Below are 19413 nucleotides of genomic sequence, written 5' to 3'. Positions count from 1 at the left end.
TCCCATGTGAAAGAACACGGCTGTTCGGAAGGATGTCGGATTCTAGGCCCGGGTCAGGGAGTTTATAAAGTGAGCTGAGAACATCTTGTCATACCAGAAAGTAAGGAAGGTGTAAGACACTACTTAGACTCATACAGAAGGGATTCAGGAGCCAATTCGAAGAGTCTCCCTCTACAAAGGGATGGGCAAGAATGGGGAAATTGATCATCCCCAAGGATAATTGTAAGGAGATTGAAACATATCAAACATATTTTTAAAAATACCCCTTTTGGGACTTCCCTGGTAGCGCAGTGGTTAAGAATCCGTCTGCCCATGCAGGGGACACGGGTTCCATCCCTGGTCTAGGAAGGTCCCGCATGCCACAGAGCAACTAAGCCCGTGCGCTACAACTACTGAGCTTGCGCTCTAGAGCCAGCGAGCCACAACTACTGAAGCCCACGCGCCTACAGCCCCTGCTTCTCAGCGAGAGATGCCACCGCAATGAGAAGCCCGTGCACCACAACGAAGAGTAGTCCCCACTCGCCACAACTAGAGAAAGCCCACGTGCGCCGCAATGAAGACCCAACACAGCCAAAATAAAAAAATAAAAATACTCCTTTTGGACACAGGTTTCCAAGACCACCCCCAGATTCATGATGAACAGGAAGGGCTCCCAGGTCTGAACATATAGTCGTACTCACTATTGTGATTTATTATAGCAAAAGGATACAAAGCAAACTCAGCAGAGGAAAGGAATATGGGGCAAAGTCTGGAGGAGACCAGGTGCAAGCTTCTAAGAGTCCTCTTCCAGTGGAGTTGCACAGGGTGTACTTAGTTTCTCTAGCAATAAGTTGTGACAGCAGGTGTGAAATGTTGTCTACTAGAGAAGCTCTTTAGAGAAACTCAGTGCTCAAGGCTTTTATTGGAGCTGGTCACCTGGGTACCTTCTACCTATCACATACCAAAATTCCAACTTCCAAAAGAAAACAGGTGTTGAGTATAAGCCACATTGTTCTTTGTTTTTGTTATAAATTCATTTATTTTATTTACTTATTTTTGGCTGCGTTGGGTCTTTGTTGCTGCGCGCCGGCTTTCTCTAGTTGTGGCGAGCGGGGGCTACTCTTCATTGTGGTGTGTGGCCTTTTCATTGCGGTGGCTTCTCTTGTTGCAGAGCATGGGCTCTAGGTCGCATGGGCTTCAGTAGTTGCAGCACGCGGGCTCAGTAGTTGTGGCTCGCAGACTCTAAAGTACAGGCTCAGTAGTTGTGACACACAAGCTTAGTTGCTCTGTGGCATGTGGGATCTTCCGGGACCAGGGCTCAAACCCATGTCCCCTGCATTGGCAGGCGGATTCTTAACCACTACGCCACCAGGGAAGCCCTGCCACATTGTTTTTATAAACAGTTTAGGTAGTTAACCACATTTAACATTTAGGGAATGGTGGAAATCTTCCCAAAATCCAAGTTCACAGATATCAGTCAAGGGCCAAACTTTGAAGCAGACCTAAGGATAGCAGTCTGAGGTCTTCTATATTTTCTTTTTTCTGCACAGATACCTTTGAAAGATGATGGGAAACCAACTCATATTTTAAAAACTGATTAATGAAGGAAAAGAATCAAACATTTATTCTGGCTCTTCTATACAAAGTGCATCTCAGGGTAACCAAATAGTAGATCAGGAGAATTTTCTCTTTATCGAAATATTTCAGCCAATAAACAAAAGAATTACCAGCCTTTTGTAACCTTTAATGAATTTGTGAATCTAGGCAGTGATCATTAATGGCTATTAATATCACAAAAAGAGAGATAAGCAGTCATTATGTGCCTCCTGATGGAGATACAGTAGCACCAACTGGGAGATGGTTCTTGCCAAAAAATATAATTTAAAAGTGATCAATTCTTTGGATTTAACTCCCAATTTACAGGAAATACAGAGGATAGACAATACAATAATCAAAATGCAGACTTTGGAAAACTCCACAGGACAAACATCTTGCTTTCTTCAGCAAATAAATTGTGATGAAAAAGAGAGGGAGTGAGAAGAAGAGGGAGAGAGAAAGAAAACCTACAGCTCGAGAGAGTTAAGAGACTAGCAACCAATTATATATTTTAGATCCCAAGCTGAGCAAACAAGTTGAAAAAAAAAATAAGACAGTTGGAGAAATTTGAATACTGACTAGATACTTGATGATACTAAGGAATTTTTGTTAGTGTTTGTCTTAGTCCACTTAGGCTGCTGTAACAGAATACCATATTCTGGATGGCTTATAAACAGAATTTTATTTCCCACAGTTCTGGAGGCTGAGAAGTCCAAGATTAAGGTGCCCGCAGATTCAATGTCTGGTGAGGGCCCACTTCCTGGTCATAGATGGCCATCTTTTCGCTGTGTCTGCCCATGGCAGAAGGGGCAAAGGAGCTTATTAGGCCTCTTTTATAAGAGCACTGATCCCATTCATGAGGGCTCTGCCCTTGTGACCTAATCACCTCCCAAAAGTCCATCTCACACTGGGTTTCAACATACGAATTTTGCTAAGACAGGTTTTTTTTAGTTGTGATAATGATATTATGATTATATTTTAAAAGTATCTTGTAGAGATAGACGATAAAATATTCACATATCAAATTAAGAATAAACTGTATATCAGGTTTTTAAACTTTATTTTTAAATTTTTTTTATGGAAATAGAGTTGATTTACAATGTTGTGTTAGTTTCTGATATACAGCAACATGATTCTATACACACACACACACACACACACACACACACTATTTTATACCCTTTTACAGGATGTTGAATATAGTTCCCTGTGCTATACAGTAGGACCTTGTTGTTTATCCATATTCTGTATATAATAGTTTGCACCCGCTAATCCCCAAATCCCAATCCATCCCTTCTCCACCTCATCCCCGCTCCTGGCAACCACAAGTCTGTTCTCCATGCCTGTGGGTATGTTTCTGTTTCATAAATAAGTTCATTTGTGTCATGTTTATTTTTAAAATTTATTTTTTGGCCACACCACGAGGCTTGTGGGAGATTGAACTTGGGCCCTCATCAGTGAAAGCACAGAGTCCTAACCACTGGACGGCCAGGGAATTCCCTGTGTCATATTTTAGACCCTACATATACGTGATGCCATGGTCTGGAACGCTTCACGAATTTGTGTGTCATCCTGGCACAGGGGCCATGGCTGTCTTCTCTGTACCACGCCAGTTTTAGTGTATGCGCTAACGAAGTGAGCACTAGCAGGTCTTTGTTTTTTTTTTTAAGCACAAAGAGTTTGTTGTTGTTTAGACATTTCTAGAAAAATCAGTTCCATTTGTTTGGCTGCGTCGGGTCTTAGTTGCGGCACTCGGGACCTTTGTTGTGGCAATGTGGGCTTCTCTCTAGTTGTGGTGTACAGGTTTTCTCTTCTCTGGTCGTGGCGCACAGGCTCCAAGGCGTGTGGGCTCTGTAGTTTACGGCACACGGGCTCTAATTGAGGTGCGTGAGCTCAGTAGTTGTGGCACGCGGGCTTAGTTGTCCCGCGGCATGTGGGATCTTAGTTCCCCGACCAGGGGTTGAACCCACGTCCCCTGCACTGGAGGCGGATTCTTTACCACTGGACCACCAGAGAAGTCCCTATTCTTCTTTCTTTTTAATAGCTAAAGAAGATTATTAGAGGGATTTTAAAATAAAGATCTTACAACAAATTATAGTAATAAGTTAACACTTATGTGCCTTTTAAAAAGTAGCATCAAAATATCCTTGCCAGGCTTCCCTGGTGGCGCAGTGGTTGAGAGTCCGCCTGCCGGTGCAGGGGACATGGGTTCATGCCCCGGTCCAGGAAGATCCCACATGCCATGGAGCGGCTAGGCCCGTGAGCCATGGCCGCTGAGCGTGAGCGTCCGGAGCCTGTGCTCCGCAATGGGAGAGGCCACAACAGTGAGAGGCCTGCGTACCGAAAAAAATATATATATATATATATCCTTGCCTATCCTGTGCACAATGCCTCTCTTCAATCCTAAAAACAGAGTGAATAGTAATGAGCGTGGCACTTAATATTTCATTAATGTTAAATCATTGTCAGTTATAAGGTGACTGTTGATTAAAAATAACTTTTTGAGGGTGAAAAAAGATATTACACATTTGATGTTAGATGCAGGATTTCTGACACATTAATAAAAGGTGGAAAATGCATACATCTTAGAATTCAGGAGATGTGATTTTCCCAGGCCTCCTTTCATCATCTGTTATATGAACTTTTGAAATTGGTGGTTTTAGAAAGTTATTGCTGTTGTTATATTTTGGGAGTGAGGGACCAGTATATTCCAGCATTCCAACCAGGTGAATTCAAAACAAAATCTTCTACATTTTACAAATACTTGCAAAATTGAAAATGTTATCTTACCCAAAATTTCTTTCTCAAGTTTACTGTTACTACTTTGCTCTCTTTGTACTAAAGTCAGTGATCAAAAGTGAAAAGACCACATTATCAAGTTAAAGTGGAGAGAAAGGGATGCCAAAAACAGTGTCTGTAGATTGGGTTTGTGATAGTTTGAAATTTCTTAATCTTCAATATATTTCACCAAAATGGTATACATCTTGCTGGTGATGTCTTTCATTTCATATAATACTAGAGAATGTATATAATTGTACTATAGAACTGTGAAGTGGTTAAGAGTTCAGTTTCAGGAACCTAGGTTTGAATCTTGACCCTGCAGCTTCATTGATGTATGGCTTTGGACAAGTTACTTAGATCTCCTTGGGCTCTAGTTTTCCTCAGCCATAAAATGGGGACACCAGTAATGTCTTCCTCATGGAATCATCTTGAGGCTTAATACTGGTAAAGCACTTACAACAATAGTTATATGCCATGTAATAACCATTTAAGTGTGTTAGCTATTGTTTTTATAATAATAATAATATCAATGGCGTTGATGTTGGGTTAAACACTATAGTGCTATGATTAATTTCTTGCTGACTGGCAGTGTACAGACCGAGATACATAGTATAATATCTTAGTATACAACAGTATACTTCCAATTTCTCTGCCCCATCTTTTGCGCTGTTGTCATGTGTTTTACATATGCTATAAGCAAATTAAAATTTTACTATTATTCCATTAGCCAACCAGTTGTCTTTTAGAGCAATTAAAAATTAGAAAACAAGTAAATTTTATATTTACCTTCATTTATGCTATTTCCTACTCTTATTTCTTTGTGTAGATACATTTATCTGTTTGATATCATATTTCCATCAGCCTGCGGTACTACTTTCTTTTGCCCTTTTATGTAGTACACGTTCGTTGGTAATGACTTCTCTGTTTTTTTTGTTTTTTTTTTAATATTTATTTATTTGGCTGCATTGGGTCTTAGTTGCGGCATGTGGGATCTTTGTTGCAGTGTGCGGGATCTTCAGTTGTGGCATGCAGGATCTCTTAGTTGCGGCATGCAAACTCTTAGTTGCAGCATGTGGGATCTAGTTTCCTGACTAGGGATGGAACCCGGGCCCCCTGCATTAGGAGCGTAGAGTCTTAGCCACTGGACCACCAGGGAAGTCCCATGACTTCTCTATTTTCATTTTCCTGAAAAAGTCTGTTTTTCTTTCTTTTTCAAAGATATTTTCATTGGGTATAGGATTCTCAGTTTGTTTTTTTTTTTCTTTAGTGCTTTAAACATGTCATTGCACTCTTTTCTAGCTTATGTAGTTTTTGATGAGAAATGTTTCTCTCATTGTAATGCGTCCTTTTTCCTCTGGCAGCCTTAAAGATTTTCTTTTTATCTTTTGTTTTGAATAGTTTGTGTATGGTTTGTCTAGTTGGCTTTGGGGGATTAAAAGTATGATTTACCCTACCTGTTCTCTGAACAACTTATATCTGTGGTTTTGTGTCTTTATTAGTTTTGGAAGATCCTCAGCCTTTATCTCTTCAGATATTTCTTCTGACCCATTCTCTTTTACTTCTTGGATTTCAGTTACATGTATGTTAAATCATTTGATATTTTCTCACAACTCTTGGATTTTCTGTTTTGTTCCCTCCCATCCCCACATTTTTTTTCCCTCTGTGTTTCATTTGGATAATCTCTAACTTGAGTCTGTTGAGTTTACTATTGAGCCATTCCAAAGCTTTATTGAACTCTATTCCCATGTTTTTCCTTTGTCAGTATGTGAGGTTTTGGGTGTTGTTCTCTGCTTCCTTGTGTGACTTATAATTTGTGGTGGAAAGATAGATGTTTTATATAGGACAGTAGAGACTGAGCTAAATAGTATTTATGCCTGGCTAGGTCTTTAGCACAAGTAGTTGTCAGTCTAGTCTGTAGTTGAGCTGGTTTTTTGTGTTGCTATGGCTACTCACAGTGCACTACAGGCTTCAAATTCCAGACTAGGGTTACCTTTTTTAGGGTAGAGTCCTGTTTGCCAGAGGACATTTCTAATGTCTGCTCTATCTTTAACTTTTCTTTCTTTTTTCTTTTTTTTTTGTGGTACGCGGGCCTCTCACTGTTGTGGCCTCTCCCGTTGCGGAGCACAGGCTCCGGACGCGCAGGCCCAGTGGCCATGGCTCACGGGCCTAGCCGCTCCACGGCATGCGGGATCTTCCCGGACCGGGGCACGAACCCGTGTCCCCTGCATCGGCAGGTGGACTCTCAACCACTGCGCCACCAGGGAAGCCCCTCTATCTTTAACTTTTGATTTTATTTTCTCTTTGTTACTGTACCACAGAGAAGATCTCTCTCCATACTCTTCCCTCTCCTTTGGCAGTAGACTGCTGTTATTTATTCCTCAGTGTTTGCTAGCACAGTGGCGGAGGTGGGTGAGGGGTACCAGGGGCGGGGGGACATTCTCTGTTGTCCTATTTCTGTCTCAGTTCTAGGGGGTCATTATGTCTCTGGATCTTGGAGGGCAAGACTTTCTCAGTGATTCTGCTTTTTCCCCAATGGTAGGGGATTTTTAAAGGTCTGGGACTTTAAAAATCAGGGATAGAGGGGGTTTTCTGTTACCTTCCTCTGGTTATGCAGGGGCTAACTAAAAATAGTTATTCTATGAAGTCTACTTCTTATGTTCTTTTTATGTTTTATATATTCTGATTTGGGGCCATCTCCCTATGCTAGTTTTTGCTCTCAGTGGCACTAAACACACAGTTTTTGGCATCAGTTGTCAGAGTATTATTAAATATATTTATAAATATCATTTAATGAATATGTATTTTCATATGTTGACCATTTAAGTTTTATTCCTTGAATTATCTTTAATCGTGTATTTCAATGACAAATTCTGCATGGCAGATACTAGGTATTTATTATACCAGTTTATAATAAACTGGTATAATAAATACCAGTTTATTATAAAGGATATAACTCAGAAACAGCCAAATGCAAAAAGATGCATGGGATGGCGGGGGGCAGTTAGGAGGGCGATGGTGCACAGTATTTTCTTGTCCTTTCTGGATGTTCTAACCTTCTTGCACCTTGATGTGTTCACCAACAAACCCGTAGTTTAGGGGTTCTTATAGAAGTTCCATTACATAGGCATGAATGATTAAGTCACTTGCCATTGGTGATTAGCTCAATCTTCAGCTCCTCTCCCTTTCCCTGACTTTGGGAAGTGGGGCTGAAAGTTCTAACCCTCTAATCACATCATTAGCTCCTCTGACTACCAGCTCCCATTCTGAAGCTTTGTAAGGACTCACCAAGAGTCACCTTATTAGCATAAATTCAGGTATGGTTTAAAGGGGTATTATCAATAACAAAAGATGCTCCTTTCACCTGTATCACTCTGGGAATTCCGAAGATTTTAGAAGCTCTTGTGTCAGGAACCTGGAGGAAGACCAAATATATGTTTGTTGTATCACACTATCACACTAGGCACTCAACACAGAATTGTTGAATAAATGAATTTATGTGATTGCTGTTACTGTCCCTTTCTTATGAATAGCTTTTCTTCTTTATTTCTGATTACCATAATACTCAATTCTAAGAGTATAAAAATGTCTTTCTGTATTTTCTTCTTTTTTTTTACTTAAAATTTGAATATGTTTGACATATAACATTGTATAAATTTAAGGTGTACAACATGTTAATTAAGTACATTTATATATTGCAGTATAATTGCCTCTGTATTTCTGAACATTCACTTAGAGAATGTTGATCTTTCAAATCAAAATTATGTATTTATGTTTAACAGAGGTTGAAGGAAGTTGCCTAATTGCATGAAATCCTTATCACATTGGGACTATTGAAGGGGAGGAACTTATCTTTTTGGACCTTGATGAGGACTCCCAAGAGAAAGAAAATTCAGTGTGTGAGCCAGTGATATATGTACTTTAGGATAAGTATAGTATATTCTTGGCTGAGTGCCATAACAAGGTGTAAGGGAGGAAGAAGAGGGAGAAACAACATCATTGCACTAAAATTTACCAGGACCTTGTTTGGAGATGGAGATAAGATTTGTTAAAGGTGATATCAGCCTCACATTCCTGGACAACTGAAATGTCTATAGTTGACCGTATCATTCATTTTCTCCTAGGTGATTTATTGTTCTTTTGGTGGAACATCCAAAGGACTGCACTTCAATAACTTAATAGTTGGACTTGTCCTTCTTACAAGAGGCAGAGATGAAGAGAAAGCAAAATGTGAGTACTTTTATTATCTCAAAATGTTAAAATACTACATCTGTGTACAGAATAATCTACCTCAAAATTTTGATGACAGTCAAAGGATTTGAAGTGATGTTCCTCCAAAGAAGATATACAAGTAGCCAGTAAGCACTTGAAAAAATGTTAAACATAAGTAGTTATTTGGGAAGTATAAATCCAAATTACAATTAGATACCACCTAAGTGTAAGATAGATAATGAAGCCACTTTGGAAAACTGGCAGTTTCTCAAACTGTTAATCACTGAGTTTTCATATGATCCCACAATTTCATTCCTAGGTATATACCCAAGAAAACTGAAAACATATATTCATTAAAAAAAAAATGTTCCTAACAGCACTGTTCATAATGGTTACAAAATGGTAACAACCCTAATGCCCATCAACTGATGCATTCAGCATAAACAAAACGTGATATAACCAACAATAGAATATTACTCAACAATAAGAAGGAATAAAGTACTGTGTAAGAGCGGAAAAAATTACCCTTCTAGGTTCTTTGGCTGATCTAATAATTAAGTTGATATAAGACAGATTAACAGGAGAAAACTAAACAAATTTTGTATGTACGTACAGGAGCCCCATAAAAATATGAGACCCAAAGGGCAGCCAGGTAATTGAGGCTTATATAACATTCTGAGCTAAGGAAAGGGATAGGGATCTGAGGGTACAAGAGGAAGGGAGTCCATTCACAGGAAGGCAGAGAAGTTTGGAGAACAAAGGTTGCCCTGTTATACTAGTTTCTTAGGTAAAAAAGTATCTCTGATAATAAGTCTCTTTCTGGTATAGGCCTTTTTTCCAATGTAAATTTAGGCTGTTGATGGGGAGGTAATGAGCTTTTCTGAATCTGCTGGGTTTTGATTGCCTTTAAGCTCAAATAATTGTCAAGCCAAAGTGACGTATTTGGGGGCAACAAATTCTGCTCTCCTCCAACAGATACATGCTACAACATAGATGAACCTGAAAACGTTATGCTAAGTGATAAATGCCAGTCAAAATAGACCACACATTATGTGGTTCCAATCATATGACATGTCCAGATAAGGCAAATTTATAGAGACAGAATATAGATTAGTGGTTGCCAGAGGCTAGGGGGAAAGGGAAATAGAGAGCTTACTGCCAATGAGTATGGGGTTTCTTTTGGGTGAAAATGTTCTGTAATTAGGTAGTGGTGATGATTGCACAGCTGTGTAAATATATTAAAAAACACTGAATTGTACACTTTAAAAGAGTTAATTTTATGGAACGTGCCTTACATCTCAGTAAAGCTGTTATTTAAAAAATAATTCTGAAGACATAGATTTAGCAATCTATTCTTGCCTTACTTCACAAATACAACCAGAAGTTCACTTGATAATACTTTATACAAATTCTTGGTAAAAGGTTTAATTATTTTTAATGGTTTTACTTTTAACTTCAGAGATGAATTTTATTAGGTGAATTATGTAAGCCCAGAAGAGGATGGCACCTTTAAGTTCTACTAAGCAGGGAAATTTTTTTTTTTTTTTACATCTTTATTGGAGTATAATTGCTTTACAGTGGTGTGTTAGTTTCTGCTTTATAACAAAGTGAATCAGTTATACATATACATATGCATATGTTCCCATATCTCTTCCCTTTTGCGTCTCCCTCCCTCCCACCCTCCCTACCCCACCCCTCTAGGTGGTCACAAAGCACCAAGCTGATCTCCCTGTGCTATGTAAGAAGGGAAATTTTATATTACAATGAGACGGCATCATATACCCTCTAAATGTGAAAGGGAAGACAACCTTAGTTGATCATTCATTGTCCATCTGTGTTTCCTAGGATATGCATTTATTTACTTAATTTTTAATTCATTCATTTAATTACTTATAATGTCTTATGTTTCCTCATTCTTTTCTTTGAGCTCCCCCCAAGGCAAATCTGCTCTTAACAAGAATATTAGTAAACAATGTAAATTTTATTGAAAAATTTCCAGGGGAGATGAGAGGGAAATGTCAGATGACAGTTAAAATTTAAGTGACAACATGGGAGGAGTCAGCTAGAATTGCTCTATCCCTGACACTCTGACCCCAGTGTCTGGCACATAGTAGGAATTCAGTAGTATAATTTGACTATTATCAAATAGGGTAGTATAATTTGACTATTATCAAATTCAGTAGTATAATTTGACTATTATCATAATTAATGATTCTCAGAGCAAAACATGGGAGAAAGACCAAGACCAAAAGCTAGCTTGACCAATTACTATATGTATGACTCTGGGCCTCTTCCTTGATCTTCTGAGCCCCTGTTTTTCATCAATACAAGGATGAAAGTAACATCCACCAAAAACTTTCATTGTAAAACTCAGAAGAAAAAATGTATATAAAGCACCTGGCAAGTATCAAAAACTAGTGGGCAATCAATAAATTGTTAACTTTTACTGTTTTCTCAAAGTGATTGTTTATATACACACATATGTACCTACAGTTAAACGTGTGAAAAACATTGAGGCCAAAATAAACTTTCAAAGAAGAAAAAAAAAGCAGAAAAATTTCCAGGGGAAGTTTAAGAAGGTGTTTATACTAAAGAGTATGACATTTTGCTCTAAAAATCCCTAGAATTTTACCCTTGCCCACTGGATGCTGGTCTTTCTCTCTTCTTTCTTCCTTTTCTAAGCTGCCCTCTTACTGCTTCTAAATCTCTCAGAATCTTCTTTCTCACTTCTGAATTTAGACTGTTGTTCTTCAGCTGTTTCCTTTTTTACAGTTTTGTTGAGGTATAATTGATATACAATAAAATGTACATATTTAAAGAGTGTACATTTTGATGTTTTCAGACATGTATATATCCACATTATCACAATCACGATAATGAACATATCCCTAAACCCAATTTTATGTATTGGAATTTAACTGAGATCCTGATTTTTTCAAATTAACATCCCTCTACCAACAAACACATACTCTGACTTCAGGTAGCCAATAAATAAAAGTAACCAATTTGAGGGTCATAAACACATATATTTAAAATTTTAAATCATTTTTATTATACAATTGTATTAGTTTCCTAGGGCAGCTGTAGCAAAGTACCACAAACTGGGTGGCTCAAAACAACAGAAATTTATTATCTCACAGTCTGGAGGCTAGAAGTCCAAAATTAAGATGTTAGCAGGGCCTTACTCCCTCTGAAATCTACAGGGAAGAATCCTTCTTTTTACCTAACTTCTGGTGGTAGCCCTCAATCCTTGGTATTCCTTGGCTTGCAGTTGCATCACTCCAATCTCTTTCCATCTCATCATATGGCTTTCTTCCCACTGTTTCTGTCTTGTCTTCTTATAATTAATCATATTGGGTTACGACCCACCCTAATGACCTCATCTTAACTTGATTATATCTGCAGAGACCCTGTTTCAAATAAGGTCACAATCATGGGTACTGAGGTTAAGACTTCAACATCTTTTGGAGCGGTGGAATATAATTTAACCCATAACAGATGGTCAGAGGCTTCTAGCAAGTATTCCCCTTAAGAGAATCAGCCATGGCATGTGGGAGGGCAGGCAATGGAACCCACTAGGCCTTCAGAGGGATGGAATGTCTCTTCTATCTTTCTATCTCCTGTCTTTACAAATACGGTCATATTCTCAGGTACTTGGAGGTTAGGATTTCAGCATGTCTTTTGCGGGGATGCAGTTCAACTCAAAACAGGACTATTTCAAACATACATGTAGTATGTACTTCCACCCAGCTTTATTATTTCTTACCATTGTGTCATATTTGTCCCAGATCTTGTTTTTTAAGAAATAAAAGATTATAGCCAAGGTGAGGCTCTTTCTCAGTATCCCTCCATGTTCCCATCCACATTCTTCCCTTGACAGAAGTAACCACTCTCATGAAATTGGTGATCTTTCATTCCTCATGCAGGTCTTTATACATTTATGACATTTGTATGTATCCTTAAACATATCTTCAACTGTTTTACAGGTTTAAAACTTTTAAAATAAATTGTATACTATACAGGTTTTGCAATTTGCTTTTCCCCCTGAATATTACTGATATTTACCCATGTTGAAACACTTAGTTCCTTTATTCTAACTGCTATATAGTATTTCATTGTGTGTGTGTGTCTCAGGTTACCTATTTTTTTTGTTGATAGACATTTATCTTTTCTTTCCTAAATTTTGCTCTTACAAAGAATACTTCAGTGTATGTTGTACCTCATGCATGTATGTATGAGAGTTTCTCACAAGTGGAGGTGGAGTTGCCTAGAAATTGAATTTCTAGCATAAATATTCATCTTTACTAGATTTTGGCAAGGTGCTCTCCAAAGTGTTGCAGTAATCTGTACTCACTAACAGTATATAAGAGTTCCTGTTTATCCCAGTTTATTGCTAACACTTGGTATTGTCACACCTAAACATTTTTGCAAATTTGGTATTTGAAAAGATACCACATTCCTGTTTTAATTAGCATTTTTTAAGGAATAAATTAAATTATATATTTATAACGTGCTTGGCACTAGTAATCACTCAATAATTGTTACCCTCCCTACTTCCACCAGAGTACATTTAATCTATGATAAAATTGCTTTATTCTTTCTTTCTCCTAGACATTTTTAGTCTTTTTGCAAGTGAATCCGGGAGCTATGTTATACGGGAAGAAATGGAAAGAATGCTCCATGTGGTGGATGGTAAAGTCCCAGATACACTCAGGAAGTGTTTCTCAGAGGTATCAAAGATTTACATTTCATCCCTCCCTGTGGACAAAGTATTAACTCTTAGTTGTGTAATGAATTTAGCTGTGATGAATAGATGTTTATGTGTAGCATATTCTTGACATTTTTCTACTTAATGGTTGATGCTTTAACAATTTGTGTGCTATGCTCAAAGGTCCATGACACTTACTACTGCTGTGTTTGTGAATCTGAAAATTCCCAATTCCCAATAAAGGCAACTGTCTATACTTAACGGTATAATGAAACATACTCCCCCACTGTCACACCAGCACACGTACAGAAACACACACAGGTGATCCTGCAGACACAGCATTGCTTAGGTTGTGGTGCTCATTGCTTTCCAACATGAGCATGTAGATATATCACTCATTGGCCTTGAGCCACAGGTGACTTCTATGATCCATCAATGCCTATTTTATCATTTATTTTACTTAATTGATTTGCATAGTGAAGTATTTGGGTTGTAAAATTTTGTCATTTTCCTGTTTTCATAAATAATATATTTTCATTGTAAAAAACTTTAACAACAGAAAATGTGTATCTTTAACAGAGAAAATTCTTTTGTTTCTTTTCAGAGGTCTGCTAATATGGGGAAAGTCCCAAGAGATGGCAGAGTAAAGTCCTTTTACAAGTTTCTGATTCTTTCCTGCAGCACTCAGTGCTGTATGATTTATGGGTGGCTATTTGACCCACTTCCATTTCACTTTCACTGGTCTTGGTTTTATTCAGAGAGTTTTAATTCAATTTAGTTTAATCACCTTCCTAACTATATAAGCATTGATTGTTAATACCCCAGCCATATGTGGTTCTTTTTTTTTAATATAAATTTATCTTATTTATTTACTTATTTTGGCTGTGTTGGGTCTTCGTTGCTGTGCGCACGCTTTCTCTAGCAGTGAGCGGGGGGCTACTCTTCCTTGCAGTGCGTGGGCTTCTCATTGTGGTGGCTTCTCTCATTGTGGAGCACAGGCTCTAGGCACACGGGCTTCAGTAGTTGCGGCATGCAGGCTCAGTAGTTGTGACTCACGGGCTTAGTTGCTCCGCAGCATGTGGGATCTTCCCGGACCAGGGATCGAACCCATGTCCCCTGCATTGGCAGACGGATTCTCAACCACTGCTCCACCAGGGAAGCCCATGTGTATGGTTCTTACATCTCTTTGGACTCTCTGGCTTTACCTTTAGCTTTTCATCACTCTGGCTTTAAGTTTCCTCTGTGTTGATAGCACCTGGAGATTTCCCTTTCTTGCTTTTGAGCTTGGCTAAGCAGTTTTTGGTAGTAGTTATGGTGTTACGTTTTACTAAACATTTCTGTGTGTTTGGTGCAGAAGGATTGTCCTCCTGCATTTTTGGTTCTGACTTATTGACTGGAAGTTGCTGTGATGGTATTTCAATACCTCAAGACAAACTAGATCATTTTTTTTTCCCCTAATAAAATTTGCTGACCAGAAGAAAAAAAGAACTGATCTAATCTTTACAGGCCTGATTACTTGAATTTTTCACAGAGATGTTAAGTGCTTTGCTCATTTCCGGGGAGAATGTATATATATATATATATATATTTTAAAATATTTTATTTATTTGTTTGTTTTTTTGTTTATTTTGCCAGGTTGGGTCTTAGTTGTGGCATGAGGGATCTTTTGTTGAGGCATGCGGGCTTCTCTCTAGTTGTGGTGTGAGGGTTTTCTCTCTCTAGTTGTGGCACGCAGGCTCCAGGGCACGTGGGCTCTGTAGTTTGTGGCACACGGGATCTAGATGAGACGCGCAGCCTTAGTTGCCCCGCGGTATGTGGGGTCTTAGTTCCCTGATCAAGGATTGAATGGGCATCCCCTGCATTGGAAGGCGGATTCTTTACCACTGGATACCAGAGAAGTCCCTATATTTTTTTCATTTTAAAAAGGTTTATGCAGACATTACCATTTTATAGATGGGGATTAAATGTGGTTAGCCACCCAGTTCTCTTATAATTTAGGCACAATAGCAGGTACATATATTAGATAATAATTAGTGCTATAGGGAAAAATAAAGTAGACTACAGGGCATAGGTGGTGATGGGGAGGAGGTAGCCAAGTGTAGGTATTTTGTATAGGATAGTTAGGAGAGGCTTATCAGAGAAAGTGACATTTGAACAAAGAATCTTAAGGAAGTGAGAGAGAAAACCCACACAGATATCTAGGGAAAGCATTTTTCATGAAGAGAATATAGCAAACACCCTCAGGGGAAGTGTGCTTGACTTGTTCAAGGAACAAGAAGAGGTCAATTTAGCTGGAAGGGAATGAGCAAGGGAATAGTAGGAAATGAAGCTCCAGAGGTTGGGGGAGGGGTGGGTTGGGGGAGGGGTGTGATGGGGTAGGGAGATCACACATGGCCCTGTAAGACAGGGTGAGTGCTTCAGCTTTCACCCTGAGTGAGATAGAAATCTTTAGAGGTATTTGAGCAGGAAAATATATGAGTTTTTGTTGCTGTTGTTTAATTACTTTTTTTTTTTTTTTGGCTGCGTTGGGTCTTCGTTGCTGTGCGCGGGCTTTCTCTAGTTGCAGCAAGCAAAGACTACTCTTCATTGTGATGCATGGGCTTCTGATTGTGGTGGCTTATCTTGTTGCGGAGCACAGGCTCTAGGGTGCACAGGCTTCAGTAGATGTGGCTCGCGGGCTCTAGAACACAAGCTCAGTAGTTGTGAAACATGCACTTAGCTGCTCTGCAGCATGTGGGATCTTCCTGGACCAGGGCTCGAACCGGTGTCCCCTGCATTGGCAGGTGGATTCTTAACCACTGTGCCACCAGGGAAGTCCTAATTACATTTTAAACGTCATCATTTTGGCTCTTATGTAAAAAGTACACTGAACAGAGTCTGATTAAGGTATCTGAATAATCCAGGGAAGAGGTCATGGTGTAACAGTGAGGTGATGAGACCATTTCTTTTTTTTTTTTTTTTTTGCGGTACGTGGGCCTCTCACTGTTGGGGCCTCTCCCATTGCGGATCACAGGCTCCAGACGCGCAGGCTCAACGGCCGTGGCTCACGGGCCCAGCCGCTTCGCGGCATGTGGGATCTTCCCAGACCGGGGCACAAACCCATGTCCCCTGCATCGGCAGGCGGACTCTCAACCACTGCGCCACCAGGGAAGCCCAGGACCATTTCTTGTATTGATGATGGGCTGTGAGTGAAAGAGAAAAGGATGATTAAGGTGTTTCGCTTGATTTAGTAAATGAATGGAGTTGCCATTAACTGAGATGGCTAACGCTATATGAGAGGGAAGTTGGAGGTTTCAAAAGCAAGAGAAGTTTAAGATACAATTAGAGAATCATATTAGACATTCAGGTGGAGTTGTAACTGTGCTTTTTGACATATAAGTTGGAGTTCAGAGGAAAGGATTTGTTGGCTTATAGATGTGGATGAGGTCATCTAGGAGTGAATTAAGATAGAAAACGGATTGGAAGACTGAGTCCTGTACTCTGACGTATGGCGAGATGGTGAAGAATCAAAACAGGAGCCTAAGGAATAGTCTGTGAGGAGGAACAAAAGAGAATGGTGTCCTAGAAGCCAAGTGATAAAAATGTTTCAAGAGGAAGGAGTATTTAACTACGTCAAATAAACCGAAAGATCAAGTGAGTTGTCCTTTGATCACTGAGAAGTTATCATTAGATTTGACAACGTGAAGTGTAGGTGATTGGTGTAGGTCCTGTGGAGTTAAAAAATCACTGGAGTCAGGATACTAGAAGGAGTGTGCTCATAAGAGGAAATTGTGACAGGGAGAGTGGAATGCTTAAAATTGCATTTATTGGAAAGGGAATGGATTTATAATAAAAATATCAATATAAAGACTATGGTAATAAATGGTTGGGTTAGTCTTGTATGAAGGACAAGACCTATGGAAGAGGGAGGATCAAAGAAATGAGAGGCCTAGGTTTTGGGATACTCATGTGTGTAGCTGTTTAAATCATTAGGTACTTAAGGTTGATTAAAAAACCCCCAAAAAACAAGACTGTAAATGGGCTAATTTTACCTAATTCAACTATTTGATGTATTTATCTGGTGTAATTTCTGAGTAATGTGTGTGATGTGATCCAGACCCTTGCTTTTCAAGTTACCGTGTTTCAGTAGCTTGAAATGAAGGAAATCCACATAGGAGTTATATTGTTTTTTTCTTACTGAATTTTTTTGGTTGTTGATTCTCAAGGTGGAAATTCATATTTTACATTGTTATTCAAAGTTGTATCAGTTTCAGAAGTCTGTTTATTTTTAATTGCCTTTTATAGTACTGGAAATTTTTTTCTAGACTGCTATTATGACAGTTTATAAAAGGAGACTTTCCCTTTACTTCCCTTTTCTAGAGCCATGATTCAAAAACATAAAAAGTTAGGTTTGGCAGATGGAATTTTGGTGCTACCAGTTATATGGAGTGATCCCAATGGGCAAGTGGATTTCAGAGATTGCTTTATATTTCACTAAGTCAGCCAGGCAGTGAAGTGTATAGTTTAGGCACAGAGACTTTGGAACCTTGACTACCTGGGTTCAATCCTATCTCTGCCACGGTATAACCTTGAATGCATAACTTTTAGGAGCCTCAGTTTTCTCATGTGTAAAGTGGGGATAATAGTATCTCCTATAGAGGGTTGCTTGAGGATTAAATGAATATAAAAATACTTAGAATGGTGCTTAGGGCATTGTAAATACTCAATAAATATTACCTATATGTGAAGGCGATAGAATAATTGGCAGCTTCTTTCTTTCTTAGTGGTACATGAAGGTGCATCTTATAACAAAATATTAGCTTCACTGAAACCATTGAAACTACCACCTAAGATGGTGATATCTAAGATGCCATCGATTAATAAGATGCGCTTTTATGTATTATAAAGAACAAAAAACCTGCGAGTTACAATTGAAGGGTATTATTGATTTGAAGACTTTTCCCAATGTCAGAGATGTTAACTTGTAAAAATGTGCATCAGGGCTTCCCTGGTGGTGCAGTGGTTGAGAGTCCACTTGCCGATGCAGGGGACACGGGTTCGTGCCCCAGTCTGGGAAGATCCCATATGCCACGGAGCGGCTGGGCCCGTGAGCCATGGCTGCTGAGCCTGCGTGTCCAGAGCCTGTGCTCCGCAACGGGAGAGGCCGCAACAGTGAGAGGCCAGCGTACCGGGAAAAAAAAAAAAAAAAATGTGCATCAGCTTGTAGGGTTTATACTGCAAACCCTCTTTCTAGACTAAATGTGGGGTAGAGAAAGAATATGGCTATGATTCTCTAAACATGTTGGCAGTGTCCTCATATCCCTGCAGCAAGTCTGAATGCCATATTCTTCCATGTAGAAAAACAAGACTTCCAATGTTGTCTTGATCGTTTGGATTGCACTGTTAAGTGTTCTGAAACCATGAGGCTTAAGCATGTTGCTATACTTAATAGGATGCTACTAACAATATAGAAATTATTTCTACCATAACTCTTTTAGGTTCTAAGTTATTTGTATCCCTTAATATCTCCATCAGGATTAGAGCTGCTAGGCTCCTGAGTGTCATTCTTCATTGTATTTCTATGTGGGGTGCTTCTGCCTTTTTTCTCATAGAAACATCTGGCCCTCCCTCTACCTGGGTCCTCTTGTCTTCCAGTCAAAGAGATTGACTTACACAGCCATATGATGTTCTTTCTCAGCCTGGATACTTTTTTTCTCCAGAGATTTAGCAAGACAAATACTTGGAAAGAAAGCAAAGAAATAGAAATCTCCTTGCTTCTTTTTGTATTCTAGTTGACTTGTGAATACATGTTTTCAGTGATGTCTTTTGGAGGAGGACTCCTGGATAGATTTTAATTCGCCAATGAAATTTAAAAGAGTATTTAAATTCCATACATATTTAATTAAAATATGCTAATTCTGACCAATTGAAGTACTGAAGAAGAGGGATGAAGCAAGTGAAAAGTTGGTTTTATTAAATATTGAAAGAAATTCAGTTTACTGATTTCAGGATATACCTTAGCAAATAAAATGTGACTTATTAGTAGAAATGCACTGCTTTAATGACTTGATGAAATAATTTGCAATTAGCATATAGATTTTATGCAAATGAAAGTTCTGAAGTACAATTATCTTTGAAAACAGTTTTATCTCCAGGTATAT

General features: G+C 38.9%; 1 protein-coding gene across 2 annotated transcripts in view; it reads left to right on the top strand.

Annotated features, from left to right (window-relative positions):
• The window catches only part of USP32 (ubiquitin specific peptidase 32), a 210352-nt gene that overhangs the window by 101294 nt on the left and 89645 nt on the right, over positions 1–19413 (top strand). For both annotated transcript variants that reach the window (XM_082603170.1, XM_082603169.1), the window contains exons 3-4: positions 8478–8583; positions 13177–13295. In XM_082603170.1, coding sequence (XP_082459296.1) covers positions 8478–8583; positions 13177–13295 — 225 coding nt within the window. The remainder of the gene's footprint in view (positions 1–8477; positions 8584–13176; positions 13296–19413) is intronic.

The sequence above is a fragment of the Mesoplodon mirus genome, assembly GCF_964341445.2.
Source record: "Mesoplodon mirus genome assembly, chromosome: 18".
Lineage (NCBI taxonomy): Eukaryota > Metazoa > Chordata > Mammalia > Artiodactyla > Ziphiidae > Mesoplodon > Mesoplodon mirus.
This window is presented reverse-complemented; position numbering and strand designations above follow the sequence as displayed.